General features: G+C 56.8%; 1 protein-coding gene across 5 annotated transcripts in view; it reads left to right on the plus strand.

Annotated features, from left to right (window-relative positions):
• The window catches only part of KCNQ4 (potassium voltage-gated channel subfamily Q member 4), a 52,796-nt gene that overhangs the window by 19,826 nt on the left and 15,281 nt on the right, over window positions 1–17,689 (plus strand). The window contains exons 2-9 of one of the 5 annotated variants that reach the window (XM_059374314.1): window positions 9,673–9,763; window positions 10,439–10,565; window positions 10,794–10,969; window positions 11,504–11,629; window positions 12,039–12,149; window positions 12,315–12,410; window positions 15,335–15,423; window positions 17,014–17,175. In XM_059374314.1, the coding sequence (XP_059230297.1) occupies window positions 9,673–9,763; window positions 10,439–10,565; window positions 10,794–10,969; window positions 11,504–11,629; window positions 12,039–12,149; window positions 12,315–12,410; window positions 15,335–15,423; window positions 17,014–17,175 (978 nt within the window). Of the gene's footprint in view, window positions 1–5,958; window positions 6,266–8,000; window positions 8,291–9,672; window positions 9,764–10,438; window positions 10,566–10,793; window positions 10,970–11,503; window positions 11,630–12,038; window positions 12,150–12,314; window positions 12,411–15,334; window positions 15,424–17,013; window positions 17,176–17,689 lie in introns of those variants that run through there. The other 4 variants (XM_059374317.1, XM_059374316.1, XM_059374315.1 and 1 more) reach the window with 4 other exon arrangements.

The following is a 17,689-nucleotide window of genomic DNA, read 5'->3' on the forward strand; positions in this document are numbered from 1 at the left end:
TTCTCAGGGAGCTTTAGCCCAACACCCATTCTCAGCTGGGCACAGGGCATTCAAGGTGAAAAGGACAAGACCTCACCCCGCTCTTGGTCTGTGGGAGGAGACCTTCCCTCCAGCAGCTTTTCCCCAGTTGAAGGAAATGCCATGATGATGGAGGGGGGGCCTGGAGAGGAGGATGGGGAATGAAGGGAGCCAGGGGTGGGCTCGCCCCCTGACCCAGCCAGGCTGGAGGAGGGGCAGACACGACATGGGCAAAGATGGGGAAAAGCGGTTGACTTTGTGGGGAAATAGAGCTGTGACAACGGAGTATCCAGCACCGGGTTGGGCTCTGCGCGGTGGGGAGTGAGGTGTTGGTGCGGAAAGGGCCTTCCTTGCAACCGCGCTTAGGCGCTTGGGCCTGAGCCTGCAAGTCGGTGGATTTCACACTTTTTAAAAAAGCAGCAAGGCTCTTCGTTCAAATGGAATCTTATGCCAAGCCCAGAATGTAGAACTGAGTCACCCGAATCCACATGGAGCGGCTCAGGTGGAACCGGGGGAAGGTTCCCATTGGCTCTCTTGGTTAAGTGTTCAGAATCCAGGCTGCCCGTGTTCTACTCCTTACTTCGCTTTCATTGCGCCGGCCTCCTGCTTAGGGAGCCCACGCTCCCTGTTTATTTGAGGAGTCAGCGCTGCCTGGCCAACCGCACACAGACCGATGGCCCCTGCTCCCTCCTGGTTCCCACCCTTGACATGTTGCTCAGCCCACCTCCCTGGTGCACAGGTAGTCTGGCTGCTGTGGGAGGGGGAAGCAGCGAGAAGGAGTAGGAGGATCTGGAGCTGGTCCAGGTAGGAGAGGACCAGCCTATGACTCATGAAACACCTGGTCCAGAAGACACTGCCTTCCACGTCCTAGCGAGACCGAGATCATTCACACTAGCTCAAGACCAACGGGCCTGCGGAGGCATAGGACCTCCTCCTGCCAGGAGAGAGAAGAGTTTCATGGCCTCACGGCGGGAGGCACGTCTGGGCTTCACAGAACAGAGGAGGGGGAGATGAGATCCTGGGACAGCGGCCTCATGTCTATTTCTCTTTGCACCCTTGCCAACTTTCCTCTGTGGTCCTTTGTTCCGTGCTTGAGAAAGACAACCTGACTGGTTGGGCCCGACCTAAAGGGAAACCTTTCTTGGGTCAGTGTCCAGCTCCCGATGTGTCAGTGGTGGCCAGGAGAGCGGCACAGAGCCATGCCGTACCATGTAGAGCTGGCTCTTCCGGGCTGCGGTGGCTGTCAGAGCTGTCCCCGGGGCTGCCCACGCCCTTGCACACCCTGTGCGCTGCCAAGAGGCCTGGACAAGGAGACACCCGTGGCACTGAAATCCAGCCCGTGCTTAGGCCTCAGTCAGCCCAGAACAAGGGATGCCTGCTTCTGGTGGGTCTGTCCACAGGGGTCAACTTATAATTTTTCAGGCTAAAGGGAATGCCTTTTTCTAATTGGTTCTCCAAGCGGGGGCATTTTTTTCATATTTTCTACTGTGTGCTGGCCACTGCTGTCCCTCCAGGGACATCCTCAAAGAATCTGGAACTGAGCTGAGGTCTCAGACCTCTCCCCTCCCACCCTACTCTGGGGAGCAGTAAGACTGGAGGGACTTTAGCCTTCCCTGAGTGTGCCCCACCTTCATGTTGTGGACGGGGAAACTGAGGCTCCACTGAGACCTCATCCCTCACCCTGAGCCCCCAGCACAGGCCTCTGGCCCAGAGGAGCAGCAGCCGCAGCAGCAGCCCTGGTGTGGGGCCCTGGGTCACGTGCTTTTGCTCCCTTTGCCATATTTAGAATCGCTGGATCAGGGGAAACTTCTTGTCCCAGCCCCTGAGGATTCTTGGAAAGAGCCTCACTCTGAGGCCTGGCCGACTGCCCCTCTCCTCTATCCCCCTGCAAGAGAAAGTAAGAGCCTGCTCTCCCCAGAGCAGCGTGGGCCCCTCCAGGCCACACGGCAGCCCCCAGTTGGGGGAGCCCCTCAGGTCTAGCTAGATCTCTTTTTCAGTATCAGTTCTGGTTTGGGGCTTAAGAAACGCCTTTTCTGCTGGAAGGTGGTGGGGGTATGGGCTCTGTCCTGCAGGAACCTTGGCTGAATGGGGGACAGACTGGCCCTTGCTGTCCCCAGGGGGTGAGAGAGAAACTTGCCTTTGGGATCCTGGTCTGGGTGGGGTCACCTACTCCCAGGGCCAGTTGTAGAAATGAGGGAGCCAGCTGGTGACCAAGCAGGTGACAGACATTGGCAGGGCTGTCTGGAAGGAGGGACACTGGTGAGAAAGAAGGAGGCCCCCCCACCCCCACCAGCAAGTCAGAGGCATGGCCTGGTTCTGCATTTACTTTGGCCTGGTTGGGGGCGGAATTAGCCCCTCATCTTACATGGCTGCTTTCCTCCCTCAGGACCATCAAGCCTTAAAAACAAAAACAAAAAAAAAACAAAAAAAAAAAAGGAGGGGGGGCACCTGGGTGGCTCAGTACTTAAGTGTCTGCGTTCAGCTCTGGTCATGATGCCAGCGTCCTGGGCTCAAGGCCCGCCATCGTGGGGCTCCCTTGCTCAGCAGGAAGCCTGCTTCTCCCTCTCCCACTCCCCCTGCTTGTGTTCCCCCTCTGCTGTCTCTCTCTGTCAAATAAATGAGTATAATCTTAATAAAATAAAAATAAAAAAATAAAAGCAAAACCAAAAATGTCCCAATCCAAACCAAATAAAAAATGCATGGGCAGAGCACCTGTGAGGTTCTGGATCTTTCCTCCCATCCTTATGGTAGGGAATAAAGGTCCTCTGTTCCCCCCAAGGACCCCTCCCCAGGGCCTGGTCCATTCCCTTTACACTGGTTGTTCAAACCTCCGCCACCTCTGCTCCCTGCCTCCTCCTCTGAGAAGGAGGCCTGACTTCTTCTGCCTGACTTCAGCTACAGAGGATGTCGCAGCCCCCAGGAAGTGCTCTGGCTTCCAGTCCCCCAACCTCCTGCCCCACCTGGCCCCTCCTCCTGGCCACCTGTCCCAGGCTGGCAGGGTCCTTTCTGCTCAGCACTGGCCCCGCCCCGCTCTGGATCCCCGCCTCCCCGCTGCCCTGGGGACTTCATTGCATTGCTCACTCGCTCCCTCTCTCTCCCCCATCTTCCACTGCTCCCTCTCTCCTGGCTTCTTCCACTCTGGTTCTCGCCTCTTAAAATAAAAAAACCAAAGCCCAGTCCCTGTGCTCCGCATCCTTCTCCAGCCACTGTCTGCCTCTCCTCCCGCAGACTTTAGCTCTCTGCATGCCCGCTGTTCCCTCTTTCTCATGCCCCTCCTCCTCTCCAACACCCACGGGCCTGTGTCGCACCCCTCTTGCTCCCCGCCTCCCCTGCCCTTGCCAAGGTGCCCAGTGACCAATTTGTCACCAAATCCAGTGGACATTTTTCAGGCCTTATCTTGTTTGACCACTTGGCAGCACTTGACACTGTCCTCCTCTCCCTCCTTGAAACCCTCTTGCTTGGCATCTCTGCCACCTCTTTGTCCTGGTTTCCCTCCCGCCTTGCTGGCAGCTCCTTTCTCATCTAGGTGGAGCATGTTTCCTCCCTCCGCACCTCTGGGGTCCCACTGGGTCTTCCTTGAAATGGGCCTCGTGGTCTCTGAACCGTCTCAGCCACTACCGAGGTCTCTACAACCCATGTGCCCCAAGTCCGCATTTCCGGCTCTGGTCTCTCTCGTCACGCCCTTGAGTGTGTGTGCTGAGGCCCGAGACCCAAATGGAGCTCCTCGCCCCACTTGTCCCCCCAGCAGGGTCTCCTCTCTGCTCAGGCACCGCACCTTCATCCGCCTGGTGCCCACAGCAGAACTAGGAGGGTCATTCTCCTTCCTTGTCCCCATTTCCAGATCATTACCAAAGCCTACTTCCTGAAACCTCCATCCGTCCACTTCTCTTTGGTGCTGTCACCCTCGTCTCTCATCTGAGTTACTGTGGAACTTTCTATCTGCTTCCCCCTGATCAGTCTCACCCCCTCCAATCCCTGCTCCACACTACCCAAGTGATAATTCTGAAACACTTATCACACCATGACTTTCCTTTCGTGACACTCTTCAACGGCGGAGTGTAGATGGCAAATAGCGTTTCTTAAGGGAACGTAGCTGAGAGGTCGGGAGGTAAACCCTTTTCTGCTGGGCGACCTCTGACTCACAGCCTCACCTCTTCAGCCTCCAAGCATCTCTCTCTCTCTTTGGGGTCATCCCCAGAGAATCTGGAACTGAGCTCCTGGCAGACCCTCTCCCTTCCACCCCTTTGCTGTGGCCATAGTCTGAGGTCCCTCACCTTGTGTGCTAATGTCCCCCACCTCCTGTTGCAAACTCAGGCCCAGAGATTAGTATGGCTTCTGGGGTCCAGGTGGACTTGGGTTTAGATCCCTGCCTTATGACTTTGGACAATCTAGTATACTCTTCTTTTTTGTTGTTTTTCTTTTGTTTTCCTTTTAAATAACAGTTTTATTGAGCTCTAATCCACATACCATAAAGTACCCCCATACCACTCAGTGTTTTTTAGTATATTCCCAGAGTGGTGCGGTCATCACAGGCTGCCTTTCTGAGCCTGTGTTTTCTCAATGATAAGCCCTTGGGTGATTATGGTACTGCTCCCACAGGGTGGTTGTGAGAAGTAATTTTAAAAAAAGCATGGAGAGGGCTCAGGCACAGTGTCTGACACCAATAGGAAGCCTTCAGCCAGCAGGAGCAGTTTGGGGGTCACACGGTGAATTGGGGGGGAAGCTGATGTTGGCGTGAGACCCACAGTCCCCAGCAGCGCCATTCTCGCCATTCTCGCTCCCCCTGTGCTGGGGCTGTCCCTGGAGTGATTTCAGGAAGGTATGGGGGTGGGGTGAGGCCTGGAAGACAATGATGGCTGTTGTTTAAAAAGCGAGGAGCTGGCTAATCCCTGAATCAGCCCCAAGCTCAGCCAGCTGAGCCAGTGATTCTCAAAGTGTGGTTCCCGGAAGAGCAGTGTCAGTATCACCAGGGAACTCTGTAGACATCGGATTCTCAGGTCCCTCCTCATACTTACATTCTACGAACGAGGCCCAGAAGTCAGTATCTTGATAAGTGCTCTGGGGGATTCTCACACCAGCTGTAGTTTGAGAACCACGGATCTAAGCAAATTGTCTACCTGTTCAGTCCTTCAACCTCTTGTGGCCTTCCTGGGGGTGGTCATGGCGTGGGGGTGGAGGTGCAAAGGGGTCGTAAGGAGTCTCGAGCTAAGCCCAGCCGCGGAGAGTCAGGCAGGCAGCACCGGTGTATCCCAGCTCTGCCTCCTGGGTCGGGCAAGGGACAGCCCGGGCCCCGAACTGCAGCCAGATGTGATGGGCAGAGATGCTCCAGAAAGTGCACGTCAGTCTGACCTCTCTGTTGGGGCAATGACAGAGAGCTCAGGCCAGCCAGCAACTGTGTCCTATCTGTACTGGCAGAGACAGAGACATTGGGTCCCCAGAGGAGGCTGGAGACAATCCTTCATCCTTGTTTGTTGCATGAATAACACCATATGCTGATTCTGACAGAGAGATCACACAGATTCACTGTGTGACTTGGAGCAAGTCTGTCTCTCGCTGGGCCCCCTTTCTTCATCTGGAAGATGGGGATAATGATTCAGGTGCCTGGGACACGAGACGTTCTCTATCACATTCAGTGTATCTGTTCCACTGCATTGAGTGAGCCTCTGGGGTGGAGAAACTCTCATCCCGTATAGGAGCGCAGGGAACGTGAAGCTCAGGGAATTTTGAAACAGTGTCTATCACATGGAGCTGGTCAAGGTCAGAGACCTGCCTTCTCTTCCCTTCTCAGAGGGATGCCAGGGGGGTCCAATAGATCAGGAAGGGATGAGCTCAGAGCTTTGGGAGCCTTCTCAGTGGACACAAACTGGGGGCTTTGCTGACATGGTGTTTTAATGTTTGTTTCATGTGAAATTTCTGCTCTTCGTTTATATAGTCTATTAAAAAAAAAAAGTAAAGCAGAGCAAGGAAAGAGAGTGGGGATGGGGCCGCTGTTTTGGAGAGGGGGTGGTTGGGGAAAGCCTCTCCAAGGAAGTGATGTTTGAAGAGAGACCTAGTTGCGTAAGAGAGCAGTAAACGGGTAGAGGAAGCAGCAAAGCCAGTGCAAAGCCTGGAGGTGGACATGAGTTTGGTGTCCCAGGAAGGCCATGGAGCTCAGGATGGTTGGAGCACAGTAATGGAGAGGAGGGTCGCAGGCCTGCGAGGGGACGTGGGGACCAGAGCTTACAGGGCCTTCTTGCACACGCGGAGTGTAAGTTTTGCGCTCCAAATAGGAGGGGAAGTCAGGGGAGAGTTTTGAGGAGAGTGAGGATTTCCAGCTTTGCATTGTAGGAAGATCACCCCGGCTGCTATGAAGAGAGTGGGTCGCGGTTGGGCCACAGCAGAGGTGGGAGGCCAGGCGGAGGCGAGATGGTGGCGGCTTAGTCAGGGTGGTGAGCTGTGGAGTGTCCAGGGATTTATCCCGAAGGTAGAGCCAACAGGAATTGCTAAAGGACCAGAGCAGTGAGTGAGCAAAAGGAAGAACCCAAGGCACTCTTAGATAGTCGGCTTGAGCCCCTGGCTGGCAGGCGGTGTCATTCGTGGAGGTGGGGAGATGGGAGGGGAACGAGATCCGAGGGCAGGTCGAGTTTGGTTTTGAACATGTTCGGTTTGAGAGGCCACCAGACAGCTGAGAAAGAGATGCTGAGTGGACAGTTGGACGTGTGAGCTGGACTCCCGGGGGAGAGGCTGCCATACTCGGACACCTGCGAAATGGCAAAGGCTATTGTGGTAAAGAGGCGGGGACAGGATTAAAGGTGGCTCTGTCTCTGTATGTTTAAGGAAATGCATTCTAAAATTCCTGTTAGTTTGTTATCACCCCTGTTTATTTACTTTTAAAGACTTTATTTCTGTATTTGAGAAAAGAGTGCGTGGGGGAGGAGAGGGGCAGAGGGAGAGGGAGAAGGAGAGAATCTCAAGCGGGCTCCACGCCCAGCTCCATCCCTGGACCCTGAGGGTATGACCTGAGCTGGAACCAAGAGTTAGGAACTTTTTTTTTTTTTTTAAAGATTTTATTTATTTATTTGACAGACAGAGATCACAAGTAGGCAGAGAGAGAGAGAGGAGGAAGCAGGCTCCCCGCTGAGCAGAGAGCCCGATGTGGGGCTCGATCCCAGGACCCTGGGATCATGACCTGAGCCGAAGGCAGAGGCTTTAACCCACTGAGCCACCCAGGCGCCCCAAGAGTTAGGAACTTAACCCACTGAACCACTCAGGCGCCCCTACCCCAGTTTATCCTTAAAAAAATATGAGGAAGTACAGATAAGGAAAAAAAACAAAAAAACCAAAACCAAAACCAAATCACTCTTAATTTTGCCACCAGAGACAAGTCCTGCTGACCTTGGTATGAATATTAAAAAATGTCTATATTTAAGGGGTGCCTGGGTGGCTCAGTTAAGTGTCTGCCTTTAGTTGAAATCATGATCCCGGGGTCCTGGGATCAAGTCCCACATTGGGCTCACTGCTCAGCAGGGAGTCTGAGTGTGCTTCTCTCTGCCTCTGTGCTCTCTCTCAAATAAATAAATAAGATCTAAAAAAAAAAATCTGTATTTTAAAAATAAGGATCCCATTGTCCTTCAGATTTGAAAATCTGCTTTTTTCATTTAACCCATTGTGATGTGTCCATTTTATAGATGTGTAACTAACTATTGACATGGAAAGAACAGTGTTGAGAAAAATAAATTTCTGGAAGCCCCAGCAGGAAGCCCTTAGTGTGGCCCACTAACCTGAGGACGTGAGGTCAGCTGAGCAGTGGGATGGAAGGATTTCCTTCCATCTGGGCTGGGGTGAGGGTCCATCAAGATTTGGCGACAGCTCTTCCCAGGGGAGGGGGCTGGATGAAGACGACCTCAGCGGGGAGGCCTCAGTTCCTGAGCCTTGGGGTCAGGGGCAGTCCCCCTCCCTGGCGGATGTGGCTGCTGCATTTTTGTGGTTAATTATTGAACGTGAGGAGCTGGAGCTCTCCCCCTGCTCTCCCTGTGCCTTCTGTCTTTGCTGACTCAGCTCTTGCCTGGAACTGGCCAAGGAGGCCTCCTCCTCGCTCATTCATTCAAAACCCTTTACCGGCATCAGCATCGGCTACCTACCTCCTCTTCCCAGGGGCATGTGCTGGCTTGCAGCACTAAGCCTGCCCTCCGAGCAGCCTGGGAGCCGCTGTGCAAGGAGGGGTGGAAGTCCTTCCCATGTCTGTCCTCCCATTGGCTCCCACTGGACAGATGTGCAGGCGGGCTCAGAGGAGGTAAGTGACTGTACAGGCTGGGCCAGGATTGGAACCCAAGCCTCTCTGACCCTGAGCCTGTGCCCCTGCCGCCGTGAAATGGGAGAACCAAGAAAGCCACGTGGACAGGGACTTGGGCCACATACATGCAGGCAAGCCCTGGGAAGGGGCGTTCTGCAGAGGGAACAGGGGTGCGGGGGTCCTGCCCACAGGCAGAGGGTGAGCACAGTCTCCGCAGGCCCCAAAGCCGGTGTTTGGGGCAGAATGCCGTGTCAGCAGTCCCAGGTGGGGCGACTCTGGGAACATCTGGGGAAGGCTGTGGGTCAGCTCACAAGGGATGTGTTTCCAGAGCAACTCATTCCCTCCGGAGTGTCTTCCAAAGGGCACGTGCGGTCGGGCACTTCCGTCTCTCACAGAGGAGCGCTTCCGCAAGTACGACTCGGTTTCTTTCTCTGCATCTGCAGCCGGTGCCCCTCAGCTTGGCCTGCCTTGCGCATTCATACTCTGTCCAAGGCTGCCAGCCTCTCTCCTCATGCCCTTTCCCCCTCTTCCCAGCCCCCCGGGGGCTGTAACCTCATCTCTGTCCTGGACATACTGAGAGACCTTGGGTGAGTCCCTTACCCTCTCTGGGCCTCAGTTTCCTTATGTGTGCAGCTAGGCTTGAAGGAAGTGTTGGATGAGCTGGGTTATGAAGTTCTCCCCATTTCTAAACATCTCCTTCTGGACTTCCCTCTGCCCTCAGGGGAGCCGCAGGCCCTGAGGCCTGATTCCTCTCATCATACCCCATTCCCCTCTGCATCCTTCCCCTCTTCCCTGTCCTCCCGAGTCCCCTTTCCTTTCAGAGTTGTCTCCTTCTTTAATTCCTTAAGAGCCCACGAAGGCAGAAGCAGTTGTCCCCTTTCTGCAAATGAAGCGATGTTCCAGCCACCTTGGCGTTCATGGGAAGCAGGGACCCCTCCCTCGCCCACTGACCTTCCCTGGCCCCTCAGCTGACCTCTGGGCTACTTTTCTTCAGGCAGTCTTCAAACTGAGCCAGAGCCTGGGGCCACCCCTTGTGAGTGGCAGAGCCCACGGGCGCCTCCTGACCATGGGACCCTGAGCCAGTCTCTTTCCACCACCAGCCCGGACAGATGGGTCACCCACTTCTCTGAGCGGCAGCCAGCAGCGAGGGCAACTGAGAGGGTGGTCGGTGTCTGTGAGCTCCATAGCCCAGAGCCTAGGAACTTCTCCCGCTGGCATCTGGCACAGAACCACAACTCCAGGGAGCTCTGACTCTGATTCTGCTTTCCAGCTAATTCTTCCCAAATCATACATTTCGCCTCCCGCGACTCCACAGCCCCTTCCCCCACCCTTGACTGTCCTGTCCGTGCAGCAGTCTAACCCTCTCCCTGCTGCTGTTGCAGATTTTTGCTGGTCTTCAGCTGCCTGGTGCTGTCCGTGCTGTCCACTATTCAGGAGCACCAGGAACTTGCCAACGAATGTCTCCTCATCTTGGTGAGTGCCAGAGGCCAGGTTAGAGCGAGGCTGTGTAAGGCAGCCCCTTGGGGCTCAGGGTGGGGGGAGAGAGAGGCTTCTCATACTGTGGCTCACAGAGTGGCTTGCCTGTGGCGCTGTGCTGTCTTCCCTGAGCTGGTGGCTGCCCCTTTCTGGACTTCATGTCCTGCTTTCCAGCCAATGTTGAGGGACCTACTGCCACTAGGCCAGGGCTGCTGTTGGGCCCTGAGCAGAGGTGAGTAAGTCCCACTCCTTCTCAGGACCCAAACTGCTAACTCAACTCTTGGTGTGATTTCCCCCTCTCCTAACCCTAAACAGAAGCACCTTGGAAGTGGACAGCTGACACAGAGTCACCCCTTAGGTCACCCAGTCAGGGTTACTGAGTTACAGAGTCTGGGATAGCTGGGAGGAGGAGGGCAGGGCGAAGAGAAGAAAATCCCACACAGCTGGTGCACAGGAAGTGCAAGACAGGCTTGGGCTGAAAGCCTGAGGAAGGGGCCATGTGCTTTCTGGAATTCTCCTCAGGTCCAGCCAGGTGTAGGAACGTCCAGGAGGGGTGGTCTGAGGATATCCTGGCCCCCCTCACCCAAGGGCTCTGGGCTGGGCCAGTACTGTGGGACCTGGGCCCTTGCTCCTAGGGAGAGGGGACCAGAACTCAGGTCCCTGGTCCCACAGGAATTCGTGATGATCGTGGTGTTTGGCCTGGAGTACATCATCCGCGTCTGGTCCGCGGGATGCTGCTGCCGCTACCGAGGATGGCAGGGCCGCTTCCGCTTTGCCAGAAAACCCTTCTGTGTCATCGGTGACAAGACCTGCTCCCCCACCCCCACGTGCTTGACCTCTGACCCCAAACCCTAGGGTTGACAACCTGACCCAGACCCTGGCTGCTGGCAGATTCCACGGACCCTCCTGATCACCGCCAACACCCCCACCCCGGCCCCAGAGTCCCCCACCCCCACTTGGGAGCCTGACCCCGGGGTAGCTTGGCTCCCCGGCAGGGCTGTGACCTCCCCCTCTCCCGCCCCTGCAGACTTCATCGTGTTTGTGGCCTCGGTGGCTGTCATCGCTGCGGGCACGCAGGGCAACATCTTCGCCACGTCCGCTCTGCGGAGCATGCGCTTCCTGCAGATCCTGCGCATGGTCCGCATGGACCGCCGAGGTGGCACCTGGAAGCTGCTGGGCTCCGTAGTCTACGCGCACAGCAAGGTGTGCAGCGGGGGAGGGGCAAGGCAGGGGAGGCTGGGGACCTGGTAGGGGCCCTCTTTCACAGGACGCATCTCTGAGGCCACTCCTGGGCTGGGTCCGGGGTCAGGGCTTAAGGGACCCACTTGGAAGCTTCTGGGTTTGGGGGTCAGGGCACACAACAGAGTGGGGAGCTAGGGCGGGGTGTGTGGGGGGTTGGAGCACTGGGGGTGCGGTGGGTCTGGGGACTGAGGTCTGAATGTGGAATCTGGAAGGTCAAGGGGGTGTACCCTGAGTTTTGGGGAGGGCTTCGCCCCCTTCGGGAAGCCGGGAAGGCTGAGGATGGTCTCCTAGAAGGGAGGAGCTGGGAAAGGAAAGCGGGCAGAGCCACACTCCGAGAGGTGGGGAACCTTTGTCCCCCATTCCAGAACACCCCTCTCAGGTCATTGTGGGACCCTCCCACCTGCCCACCTCTGCCAGGTGGCCACAGGGTGACTCACTTTCCCAGGCCCCTCCCCCTCAGCCCTCCTAACGTTGCCACCTTTGCTGCCCTCGCAGGAGCTGATCACCGCCTGGTACATCGGGTTCCTGGTGCTCATCTTCGCCTCCTTCCTGGTCTATCTGGCCGAGAAGGACGCCAACTCCGACTTCTCCTCCTACGCCGACTCGCTCTGGTGGGGGACGGTGCGTGTGGGTCTGTACAAGGGCTGCCCTTCTTCCCGAGACCCTCCCCTGTGTGACCACTGTCACTCTGACTCAGGGTTGAGCGAGCCTCTCAGCTAGGGCCGGGACCCCCTGTGACCAGCCCCTGTGTTAGCCTCCAACCTGCCCCAGGAGATCTGCTTGTGGTCCATCTAGTTCCCTATACCAAGCCCCTGCAACCTTCACCCTGACCAGCACAGGGCAGGGAAGGGAACTAGATGGACCACAAGCAGAGAAGGGAACAGCTCATCTATGCCCCTAACCAGCCCCTGTGGATGACCGTAAGGCACCTCCTCATGATCAGGCTTCCTCCTTCCCGTGCCCCAACAAGCTCTTGTGGGTGGCTCCTGAGACCAGCCCTGAGGAGTCTGTAAACTCTTCATGTCCCCAGATCACACTGACGACCATTGGCTATGGTGACAAGACACCGCACACATGGCTGGGCAGGGTCCTGGCTGCCGGCTTCGCCTTACTAGGCATCTCCTTCTTTGCCTTGCCTGCTGTGAGTCCCCCTGCACTTAGGATCTCCCAGCCTGGGGGAGAGGGATCTGGGGGCAGAGCCTGCTGCATGGATGGGGCGGGGAGAGCTCAGAGGGGCTGGGATGGAGAACTTCTCCTTGGGTTGTCCCCCTCTGCCCCATCCTCCCAACCATGCCTCTTCCCCTAGGGCATCCTGGGCTCTGGCTTTGCCCTGAAGGTGCAAGAGCAGCACCGTCAGAAGCACTTTGAGAAGAGGAGGATGCCTGCAGCCAACCTCATCCAGGTACGAGATGCCTGGGAAGCCCCTGGAATGAACTGGTGTGTCATCTCCTCTCTGCTGACCCAGGTGTCCCAGTTTCACAATTGTGACTCCACTTTGAAGCTCTGAGAGCAGATGTGACCTCTCTGGGGTCACATGCCAAGTCAGGGCTACAGATGCTAAGTGGGACTGTCAGAAGCTTCCCTTGTGCCACATGCCCAGTTCAGGCCTCATCAGAACTGCTCCCACTGTCCTGCTCCAGCCCCAGCTCAACGTGGCCGGCAGTGGAGTGGGGCCTGGGGCCTCTTGTCCTGCCAGCCAAAGGCTGTGCAGTCATCAGTAAGCCTGCACTGCTCCCAACACCAATGCATTCCCCACTCACACAAATCAAGGTGGTAACTATAAACTGAGACAAACACCTTGAAAGAAAGAATAGTTCCCTGAAGAACATTTAATGGGGTGCTGGTCTGATCTGACCTTGCGAGGGAACTCTGGGATGATGACCCTGAGAAACTGATACATCAGTTGAGAGCTGGAAGACTGGTAGGAGTCAACTGGGTGAAGAGGTGAAGGTGGGTGGGGGAGCATTCAAAGTAAGGGAATAGTACGTGCAAAGGCCCTGTGGTAGAAGGGAGCTTGGTGTGTTTGGTGAACTGGAAGGCAGCTAGTGAGACTGGAACAGAAAGCTCAAAGTGTATATAGTGGAAAGGGTTGGGTCAGTGGGTGAGGCCTAGACCTGAGAGCCACACAGAGGAGTTTAACACTTTTCCCAAGAGCAGTGAGGAACCACTGACAGGTATGAAGTAGGTGGAATGGATGACATGATCAGATTTGTGTTTTGAAAAGAGCTGAATGGATTGGAGAGTGCTCCCAGTGTGTGTGGGAGATGTTATGAGGCTCTGGAAACCGGCTGGGCAAGGTGGGGTGCTGGACTGGCATCAGCAACAGTTGAGATGGGAAGAAGTGGGCAGATTCTGTATTTTTAGGAGGAGAAATCCGTGGCATCAGGAGTGAGGGAGAGGGTGAGGGAGGTGCATGGCGGGTGACTTCCCAGGTCTCTGGCTTGCCCAACTGCATGATTGATGGCCCTCCCCACTGGAGGGAGACCAGATTTGGGGCATGAGGAATGTGAGTTCAGCGGGAGCACAGAGAGCGTGCTTGGCCTCAGCCTCTGAGCGGCAGTGGTGAGGAGGCAGCTGCACATACGGGTCTGCAGCTAAGAGGAGGGGACTGTGTGGGAGCCATTGCACCTGGACAGCCATGAAGCCCAGGGCACGGATGAGCTTGCCCAGTATGGAGAGCAAAGACGGAGGAGGGAAGATGGTCCAGGACTGAGCTTTTAGGAACCTCATTGCTTTTAGGAATGCTTTTAGGAAGCATTCAGTGACGGGGCACTCTGAGCTGAGCCAGTCAAGGAGACAGAGGAGCGAATAGAAGGGTGGGAAGAAAACCAGAAAACCAGGCATGTGTGGTCTCAGTTTCCCCCACGGCTCTGAGATCTTTTGATAGGGCATGGGGTGAGAGGGAGGCAGGGCTCCAATTTGGGGTGCCTCTGTGACTCAGCCCTGGCTTCTCTCTAGTCACAGTGTGTGTGAGAGCAGCCCCTAGGGGAAGTAGTTCAGGGAACACTGGCATATCCCACCTTGGCCTGCTCCCAGCATGCCCCCCCCCCACACCCTGATCCACGTCTGACTCAGCCCCCCTCCCCTTATCTCTCCTCCCCAGGCTGGAATCTCCTCCCCATCCCTGCTATCTCCAGCCACTAGCCCAGCCTTTCCTTCTCAGCATCCCTTGAGGCACAATGGCCATCGTCCCCTGGGAGCTGGCCTTCCAAGGGGGCATTGTAGGGCCAGGCGGCTGGCACTGTCCATGCCATGAGACAGCTGGTATTGTGGTGCCCATAATTAATGAGACAGCTCTGGCAGCTGCTCCCCAGCTCAAGCCAGGGGACTAGGCAAGCAGGAAGTAAAAATATTCCTGTCCTAGGAGGGTGCCTGGCCAGTGAGGTCAGCAGTGGGTCATCCTTAAGGACAAGAGGAACCCAGAGAAGGGGGGCCTCCAGGGTTCAGTTAGGCTTTGTCCGTGCCTCCCTGCCCTCCCTAATCACTGCACTCAGAGTCCCTCCTTGGTTCGTCTTCTTACCTGGAGGGAGAGGGACAGTCCTTCCTCTGGTCCACCCCTCATCTCTCTTGCTGCAGAGGAAATCCTGCAAGATGCCGGATTTCCCCGGATGCTGAGGGGTTGGCAGCTGATGCTCTTCCCTGCCCTCTTCAACCCTGTGGGCAGTGACAGGCAGCTGGGAATGATGAGGTAGGTTTATTCATAGTGGAAAGAATGCACTCAGTGAAGTATCTATTCCCCATACCTTTGCAGAGCTCCTACCACGCACCAAAGGGCACAGTGGTGACCAAGACACAGCTTAGAGTCTAGCGGCAGAGAAGGACACTGCTCAGACACACGATGAGTAGCTCCTTCCTAGCTGTGGCACTGCAGATGACAGGAGTGTTGAACAGGGGAGCCCAGTATATGGCGCTTTCTGTGGGCCAGGCACCGTGCTTGGCACTTAACAGACATTTGCCCTTTGCACCATCACATCAGGCTGGTAGGTAAGTAGCACTGTACCCAGTTCACAGATGAGGCCAGAGGGGCTCTGCAGCTTTATTGCATGTGCCCCCGCTAATAAAGGACAAAGCTGGGACCGGAAGCCACGCCTGCCTGATGACAGAGCCCGGCTCTTACCTTAGACCCCTGGCTCCGACGCCGACCCGCTTGCTACCTTGAGGAAGTCCTTTCTCTCGAGGCCTCTGTTTCTGTCTGGCCCTGCCTGCGGCGATGGAATTGGAACTGGCCTCTTGCTCCGGGTCTCCTTCTGCTGACCCAAGGACTGGTTCCTCTGAGGGCAGAGAGCCTTCGCTGATGCCTTGTCCCCACTTTCCCTCATGCGACAGGCTGCGTGGCGTTTGTACTCCACCGACACGAGCCGGGCCTACCTGACGGCCACCTGGTACTACTATGACAGTATCCTCCCATCCTTCAGGTAGGCCCTGCTGCGGGGGGACATGGGTGGGGGGCAGTCCCCTGGAGGACAAGTGGCTGGGACTTGGCCCTGGAGTGTGGGAGAGGGGGCACATCTCAGCAAATCCCGTGTAATGCACAGCCCAGAGCGTCTTCTCCCCCACGTCCGCTCTGCCCCAGGAAGGTCGTGGATGCTGGTGTGGGGTGGAGCCCTGCCTTCCCCCCCACCAGCTGCACCCCGGGCTCTGGAGCGCTGGCAGTCTGCATGCTAGCCCGCGGTGCCACTCTGTAGGGTGGCTGTCAGCTCGTCTCCCCTCTTTCTGAGCCGAGGGTCGCATTAGCCCCTGCCGGCCTGGCAAACTGTGGCTCGGGAGAGAACACACGGTACGGGCAAGAATGTACACGCCAGAGTTGGGGGCAGGGGCCCAGCCCAGCACCCTGGAGTGTGAATAGGCCCCTACTTTTCTGGGCCTTAGGGCCCAGAAGCGGGTTCATCCCTCTCACTCAGGTCTGGGTCAGGGTCCTCCTGGGGGTGGCTGCATGCGGAAGTTAACTAATAACCATCTCCAAGGTCCATGTGGTCAGGTGCCTGGCCAGGCCCTTGGGCAGGGATGAAGACCGCAGAGCATGGCTGGGAACCACGGGCAGGCAGGGAACCAAGCCCGAGGCGGGGCTGGGCCGGGCTGCTGTGCTCAGAGCTTCCGTGGGGGCCTTTTCCCTGGTTAGATCTCCAAGAGCAGTTGTGTGATCCTGCTCTCCCTTCCACCTAGCTCCCCCTCCCGGGTCCCTCCCAAAAGCCCCCACCTCAGAGATAGGTGTGGTGTTTGGTTTGGAAGGAGCCTCCCTTTCCGGTGGCGTGGGGGTAGTCTAAGGACTCAAGGCCAGGCGTTGGGGACTGGGGCAGGGGCTGGTGCATGTGAGGGGGAGGGAAGATTGGGGGTCATATTGGATCCTCTGGTAAGAGGGACAGAGCTTGGTTTAGAGATTCTAGGCCCATGGGCCTTCAGCTCCTTGGAGCTCAGCTTCCTTGTGCATATAGTGGGAGACAGAGGGGAGATAGAGTCCTTCAGTTACGGAAACAGGAAGTGGCCTGGAGAGTAAGAAGCTGAGCCCCAAGTCTAGTCTCCCAAGAACCCAGTGGCAGGAGTGGGTGCTAGAAGAGTGGGAAGCTGACCTAGATACCCTATCAAATCTCTCTCCTGCGCCTTGGTTTCCCCCCTAAAATCCAGTCAAGTCTGGAGGGGGAGGATTTCAGGGTGGCTGCTGGCCCCCAGGGAGGGACAGCTCCATGTCTAGGCACTCCACTTGATGAGCAGAGAGTAGGTTAAATTCAAGCTCCCACTTGCCGCCTTCTGAGGATGCCCTCAACTTGTGTCCAACCTGCACAACTGTACTCAGCAGTCCTGAGGATTTCCCAGGAACTGAGTGCAGAAAGAGAGGGAGGAAGGTTAGTCTCCCCCACCCCCCACCCTGCTGGTTCTTGGCTTCGGGTGTCTGCTGAGCACCTCTAGAGGCAGAGCCTGGCAGGATCTGAGCACCAGAGCTCCATGCCCACCAGGTGAGCAGGCGGTGCCAGGGCCCTGCCTGCTGCTGATGGCGCCCTCTCCTGCAGAGAGCTGGCCCTCTTGTTTGAGCACGTGCAACGGGCCCGCAACGGGGGCCTACGGCCCCTGGAGGTGCGGCGGGCGCCGGTACCTGATGGAGCGCCCTCCCGTTACCCGCCCGTTGCCACCTGCCACCGGCCGGGCAGCGCCTCCTTCTGCCCTGGGGAAAGGTAGGGGCCCCCTGGGGCCACCACCTCCTCTTGCTTCTCCTTCTCCTCTTCCATTCGTTGTCTCACCCTCTCTCAGACCTGCGTGCCGCCACCATGTGGGTGTCTGGGCCTGTTCTGTGGACTCCCAGGCGTTGTCATGAGGCCTGGGCAGTTGTCGTTGGATGGCCTGAGAGGTACAGACTGAAAGCCTTCCTGGAGAGGCCAGGCTGGACTCACCCGCTTGCCACCTGGGGCGCTAAGGGTCTGAGCGGGGGAGATATCCGCACGTCCCTTCCCGGCACCTCCTCCACTCATTCCATTTGTCCTCTTTCTTTCTCTGTTTCCACATCCCCTCACTCTCCCAACCCTGCACCCCCATCCCTCCCGGGCAGCTGGAGAGAGGAGGAGGCCACTGGCCACAGGTGCTTACGGCTCAGGTAATCGTGGGCACCATTCTGGGGCGTGAGGGCCGGGAACCCCCTCCCCCAGCATGTTCCTCTAGAAGGGGCTCGCCACTGAACTTGCCTCCTGGGAA

Source organism: Mustela nigripes, chromosome 14 (assembly GCF_022355385.1).
Source record: "Mustela nigripes isolate SB6536 chromosome 14, MUSNIG.SB6536, whole genome shotgun sequence".
Lineage (NCBI taxonomy): Eukaryota > Metazoa > Chordata > Mammalia > Carnivora > Mustelidae > Mustela > Mustela nigripes.